At 40.6% G+C, this 6631-nt stretch overlaps 1 protein-coding gene across 1 annotated transcript; it reads left to right on the forward strand.

The window, feature by feature from the left end:
• Positions 1-1699: 1699 nt before the first annotated feature.
• Positions 1700-6009, forward strand: LOC126176311 (craniofacial development protein 2-like). The gene is made up of 2 exons (XM_049923462.1): positions 1700-2435; positions 5861-6009. Exons 1-2 carry the CDS (start codon positions 1700-1702, stop codon positions 6007-6009), a joined length of 885 nt encoding a protein of 294 aa, XP_049779419.1.
• Positions 6010-6631: the final 622 nt, after the last annotated feature.

Consider the following 6631-nt stretch of genomic DNA (forward strand, 5'->3'; position numbering starts at 1 on the left):
GCTACAAGACGAGGTACAACCTCACTTTGCAAACTCCTGAGAACGTTGCCACTTACGGGCTTCTATGCCAAATGAAGAGATGATTCGTGGTTTCTTTTCTCAATTAAAGGAATTGGCAGAAGATTTAAAAATTCAGTACCTGCCTGATCGATTATGGAATTGTGACGAAACTGGTTTGTCCTATGTCGTGAAAGCAAATAAATTCATTACGCCAGTAGAAAAGCAATAGGTTTACAAGAGAACTTATGCAGACCGTGGAGAGTCGCATACACTTTTAGGCTTCATCTGTACCAATGGAACATGGATTCCACCTATGATTACATTCAAAGGAGTTCGGTGGAGCGAAGTGCTAAACTATGACAGTCTTCCAAATTCATTAGTAAAACTCTCTTCCAGAGGGTGGATTAATAGTGACTTGTTTTTAAAATGGTTCAACTGTTTTGTGGGTGCCATCCTTCCTGATCGTTCTCTCATTGTTGTGATGGATTCTCACACATCATAACCCTGATGTCATAGAAGTGGCTAATGTCAATCAAATTTTCTTGTTTGACATTTCCTGCCCACACATCGCATCTGCTGCAGCCACTTGAGGTGGGTGTGTATATATCATTGAAGACTCACTGAGCCAAAAGAATGGACCAGTACATGAAAGCCAGCTGATAAGCCGGACGGAAGCAACTGTCTTACAATTTTAAATCCTGCATTTATTCAGAGTTTTTGAACGAAGAACATCCAAAACGCCTTCAGAAAAGCTGGAATTTATCCCTTCAACAGAAATGCTATTTCTGGAGCTTCACAGCTAACAAATAAGCCTGTTAAATCCACACAAAATAGGCCTATGGCCCAAGACATGGAAAACGATCTGTGACAATGCCAACAGTAGTGATAAAATTCAATAGGCCTACTGTGGATCAGAAGAGAGTATAAAAAGATGCAGGAGCAAAGTGTCTGAACAAAGAAGTGCAGTAAAAGCCTCTACATCGAAATCAGAGATCACAAAAACCACACGGAAAAAAAGACAAGACACAAGATGATTGGCCTTGTGGGACATGCCGTAAATTTTACTCAGATGATATTCGCAAAAGAATTTAGCTAAATTGATCCGATGCTCGTTTTGCTTAACACCATACTACGTGCTCTGCCAGCATTCCGGCGCAGAGGAGTATGTTTATATATGCGACAACTGTTCGAGGATTTAGACATCATAGGAAACAATGCCTAGCAGTATGTTAAAACAATAATGAATACTTTTTTCACATGCATGACCATTTGTATTGTTAGTTTGTAAAAAAGAAGTAATCCAATGAATTCGTTGTGAAATTACTGTAATTGTAGTTCATGGTGTGGGTTCCTGGTATCATGGCCTAGTTCATGAACCACGGGCAACGTATGAGTGGCCAAGTAAGTGGTCCTGACAGTCGGGATACCAGTTACTTTGGAATAAGGCTGGGCATATCGGACATATTCCAAGTCGTGGCCACCTTTGTGCTCAGACGGCAAAGACTACCAAATCCACCGGTTAGTCCCTCAATCATTAGGGGTAAAACTCAATGGGACCCGGGGCAAGTAAGGCGAGCAACCTGCTTCCCTGGTACTTTAAATATGATGCTGGCAACAATCAGAGCAAAATGCCTCGGACCTTTAGAGGTGACGGAGTCCCACCTCTAATTGACCTCCTAAGATACGACTCGGCAAACGAATGGTAACCAAATGGGGAGCTATTAATATCAATGGGGGCTACTCTGGGAAGAAGGTTGAGCTGGCAGATGCTGCAAGTAAGACGGGATTGGACGTTTTAGCTGTTAGTGACATTCGGGTAAGGGGTGAGAAAGAAGAGGAAGTGGGAGAATACAAGGTCTACCTGTCAGGAGTCAAAGTAGGAATAGCACAATGGGGTGTAGGGCTTTTCATCAGGAAAGAAATGGAACCCAGTGTAGCTGCAATAAGGTATGTAAACGAACGACTGATGTGGATAGATTTGACAGTGTCTAGCAAGAAAATTAGGATTGTGTCAGTATATTCGCATTGTGAAGGGACAGATCAAGATAAGATGGATAGTTTTTATGACGCACTCAGTGATGTAGTTGTTAGAATAAAGGACAAGTACAGTGTTCTGCTCATGGGTGATTTTAATGCCAGGATTGGAAATCGAACAGAAGGATATGAAAAGGTTATGGGTAAATGTGGAGAGGATATGGAGGCCAACAGGAACGGGAAACAGCTCTTGGATTTCTGTGCCAGTATGGGCTTAGTAATCACAAACTCCTTTTTTAAACATAAGAACATTCACCGTTATACTTGGGAAGGTAGGGGAACCAGATCTGTCATTGACTATATAATAACAGATCAGGAATTCAAGAAGGCTGTGAGGGACACACGTGTATTCAGGGGATTCTTTGATGACACTGATCACTATTTAATCTGCAGTGAAATTGGTATTGTGAGGCCGAAAGTGCAGGAGAGCAGGTCCATGTGTAGGAGGATAAGAGTGGAGAAACTTCAGGATAAGGAAGTCAGACACAAGTACATAACAGTGATCTCAGAAAGGTACCAGTTAGTTGAATGTAGTCAATTGCAGTCATTGGAAAAGGAATGGACAAGGTACAGGGACACAGTACTAGAAGTGGCCAAAGAATGTCTTGGAACAGTAGTGTGTAAAGGTAGGATGAAGCAAACAGCTTGGTGGAATGACACAGTCAAGGCAGCCTGTAAAAGGAAAAAGAAGGCATATCAAAAATGGCTACATACTAGAACTCAGGTAGACAGAGAAAGTTATGTTGGAGAAAGAAACAAAGCCAAACAGATAATTACAGCATCCAAGAAGAAATCTTGGGAAGACTTTGGAAACAGGTTGGAGACCTTGGGTCAAGCTTCTGGAAAACCATTCTGGAGTGTAATTAGCAGTCTTCGAAAGGGAGGTAAGAAGGAAATGACAAGTATTTTGGACAGGTCAAGAAAACTGCTGGTGAATCCTGTTGATGCCTTGGGCAGATGGAGGGAATATTTTGAAGAGTTGCTCAATGTAGGTGAAAGTACAATCAGTAATGTTTCAGATTTCGAGGTACAATGGGACAGGAATGATGATGGAAATAGGATCACATTTGAGGAAGTGGAGAAAATGGTCAGTAGATTGCAGTGCAATAAAGCGGCTGGGGTGGATGAAATTAAGTCGGAACTCATCAAATACAGTGGAATGACAGGTCTTAAATGGCTACACAGGATAATTGAAATGGCGTGGGAGTCGGGACAGGTTCCATCAGACTGGACGAAAGCAGTACTCACACCAATCTTTAAACATGGAAACAGAAAAGATTGTAACAACTACAGAGGTATATCTTTGATCATCATTGTGGGTAAAATCTTCTCAGGCATTTCAAAAAATAGTTCAAATAGCTCTGAGCACTATGTGACTTAACATCTGTGGTCATCAGTCCCCTAGAACTTAGAACTACTTAAACCTAACTAACCTAAGGACATCACACACATCCATGCCCGAGGCAGGATTCGAACCTGCGACCGTAGCAGTCGCGCGGTTCCGGACTGCGCGCCTAGAACCGCTAGACCACCGTGGCCGGCTCTCAGGCATTGTTGAAAGGAGAGTGCGAGTATTAGTTGAGGACAAATTGGATGAAAATCAGTGTGGGTTTAGGCCTCTTAGAGGGTGTCAGGACCAGATCTTTAGCTTACGGCAAATAATGGAGAAGTGTTACGAGTGGAACAGGGAATTGTATCTATGTTTTATAGACCTAGAAAAGGCATATGACCGGGTTCCTAGGAGGAAGTTATTGCCTTTTCTACGTGATTATGGAATAGGAGGCAAACGTTTGCAAGCAATTAAAGGTCTTTACGTAGATAGTCATGCAGCAGTTAGAGTTGATGGTAAATTGAGTTCATGGTTCAGAGTAGTTTCAGGGGTAAGACAAGGCTACAACCAGTCTCCACTGTTGTTGATATTATTTATGGATCATATGTTGAAAACAATAGACTGGCTGGGTGAGATTAAGATAGGTGAACACAAAATAAGCAGTCTCGCATATGCGGATGACTTAGTTGTGATGGCAGATTCTATTGAAAGTTTGCAAAGTAATATTTCAGAGCTATATCAGAAATGTAAGGACTATGGAATGAAGATTAGCATCTCCAAAACAAAAATAATGTCAGTGGAGAAGAGATATAAACGGATTGAGTGCCAAATAGGAGGATTTTTATTTATTTATTTATTGTAGAACAGGTGGACGGTTTCAAGTACTTAGGATGCATATTCTCACAGGATGGCAACATAGTGAAAGAACTGGAAGAGAGGTGTAGCAAAGCTAATGCAGTGAACGCTCAGCTACGATCTACTCTCTTCTGCAAGAAGGAAGTCAGTACCAAGACTAAGTTATCTGTGCACTGTTCAATCTTTCGACCAACTTTGTTGTATGGGAGCGAAAGCTGGGTGGATTCAGGTTGCCTTATCAATAAGGTTGAGGTTACGGATATGAAAGTAGCTAGGATGATTGCAGGTACTAGAAGATGGGAACAATGGCAGGAGGGTGTGCACAATGAGGAAATCAAAGAAAAACTGAGAATGAACTCTATGGATGTAGCAGTCAGGGTGAACAAGCTTAGATGGTGGGGTCATGTTACACGCATGGGAGAAGCGAGGTTACCCAAGAGACTCATGGGTTCAGCAGTAGAGGGTAGGAGGAGTCGGGGTAGACCAAGGAGAAGGTACCTGGATTCGGTTAAGAACCATTTTGAAGTAATAGGCTTAACATCAGAAGGGGCACCAATGTTAGCACTGAATAGGGGATCATGGAGGAATTTTATAAGGGGTACTATGCTCCAGACTGAACGCTGAAAGGCATAATCAGTCTTAAATGATGACGATGATGATGATGATGATTACTGTAATTACGATTTATCAAGAAATTAGATTACCATTATCACAAAATTACTTACCTATGTCACGAAATTGCATATTTTTTATCATTTGGAAGCTGCCGCAATATTTATTCAGTTATTGTTGTTGTTGCTGTTGCTGTTGTGGTCTTCAATCCAGAGGTCCAGAGACTGGTTTGATGCAGCCCTCCATGCTACTACATTCTGTGCAACCTTCTGCATCTCCAAGTAACTTCTGCAACCTACATCCTTCTGAACCTACTTAGTCTATCATCTGTTGGTCTCCATCTATGATTTTTACCCTCCACGCTGCCCTACAGTACTAAATTGATGATCTCTTGATGCCTCAGAACATGTCCTACCAACCGATCCCCTCTTGTAGTCGAGTTGTGCCACAAATTTATTCAGTGACACTATTTAAATAAGAAATACAGTCTAAAACCGTTGTATTACGTCCGATTCCTAACAGGCAAGCATTCATAAAAGATTAATTTCGTAAACATCAAAAGTAATTAGCGAAATAACATTTATCACGAATATATCTCCCTTTACCATACACAGAAAAATCAAAATTCAAAGCTGATATTTTTTGGTGGAATTTTTTTTCTTTGGAACCAAGTTCTTGAAAAATAATTTACTCACATTTACTCATATATGGTACGTAATTCAGTTTAAAACAACTTCAGAAAGTAACTGTTCCATAGATTTTTGCGTCATATCTTAAATGTGTGTACGACATTTCATTTTAATGGCTTTAACAGCTGGGGAGGAAAGGTATAGGTATTCAAAAATGCGAAGCTTTCGGAAAGCACGAAAGAACAGATGTCGTGCATAGGTGTTGTTGTAAATCGTTCTGTAGAAACCGGTATTTTATTTAATGTCTCATGTGTATGTTGCAACAAAAGTGTTGACATAGATATTAAATTGTGTGCAGTGACACATGTGTGGGCTCACATTTCATGTTTGGCGATTGTAGGCACGATAAGTAAAACCTGTGACTGTGGCATGGAAACATGTGACCTTCAAGAAACTGCTGTTAAGAAGTTTTCTCTTGGAGTAGAAGAAAGTACTGCCGATGCGCTGCAACAGGAACGTACAGCAGCAAAAGGGTTTGTTCGTAATTAGGAGACAGTTGTAAAATCTCTCACAGTGAAAATGTCTAGTGACGGCACTGGTAATGAAAATAAGAACTGTTGCAGTGTGCCAATTTCAGTCGTGAGACAATACCAGCAACTGTTTACAACGGCTGTGTCTACCAAAAGCAGCTTTGAAGTGATTTCACGTGATAAATGTACACATACGATAATTCAAACATTGCGGAAACCAAATGATTCTTTAGATACTGTGAATATTACCATGAAAGTTCCACAAGTACAAAGGAATTGTACAAAACAGAATAACAAGGACAGCACGTTTCCCCATGGCAACAAGAAGTGCTGTGACAAAACTTATAAAGACAGAAAAATGCTAGTTTTAGTTGATAGCTATGGACGAAATATTTCGAAGATGCTTAGTGAAATGAACATTAACTGCACAGTGTGGGAAGATAAATATGAATAATGTATTACTTGTTTTGCTTTATGAAAGTGCCTACCACACAACTAGTTTCTTTATTAAGGTGTTGTGAAGAGAGTGTGAAGCTTATACATAATCGAAATAGCAGCAGTAAAGATCCTATCCGGGAAATGTGCACAGAAAAGAAAAATGGAATTGGTGTGTATGCCAAGTAAGGGACATATTTATAACC

Source organism: Schistocerca cancellata, chromosome 3, assembly GCF_023864275.1.
Source record: "Schistocerca cancellata isolate TAMUIC-IGC-003103 chromosome 3, iqSchCanc2.1, whole genome shotgun sequence".
In the NCBI taxonomy this organism is placed as follows: Eukaryota; Metazoa; Arthropoda; class Insecta; order Orthoptera; family Acrididae; genus Schistocerca; species Schistocerca cancellata.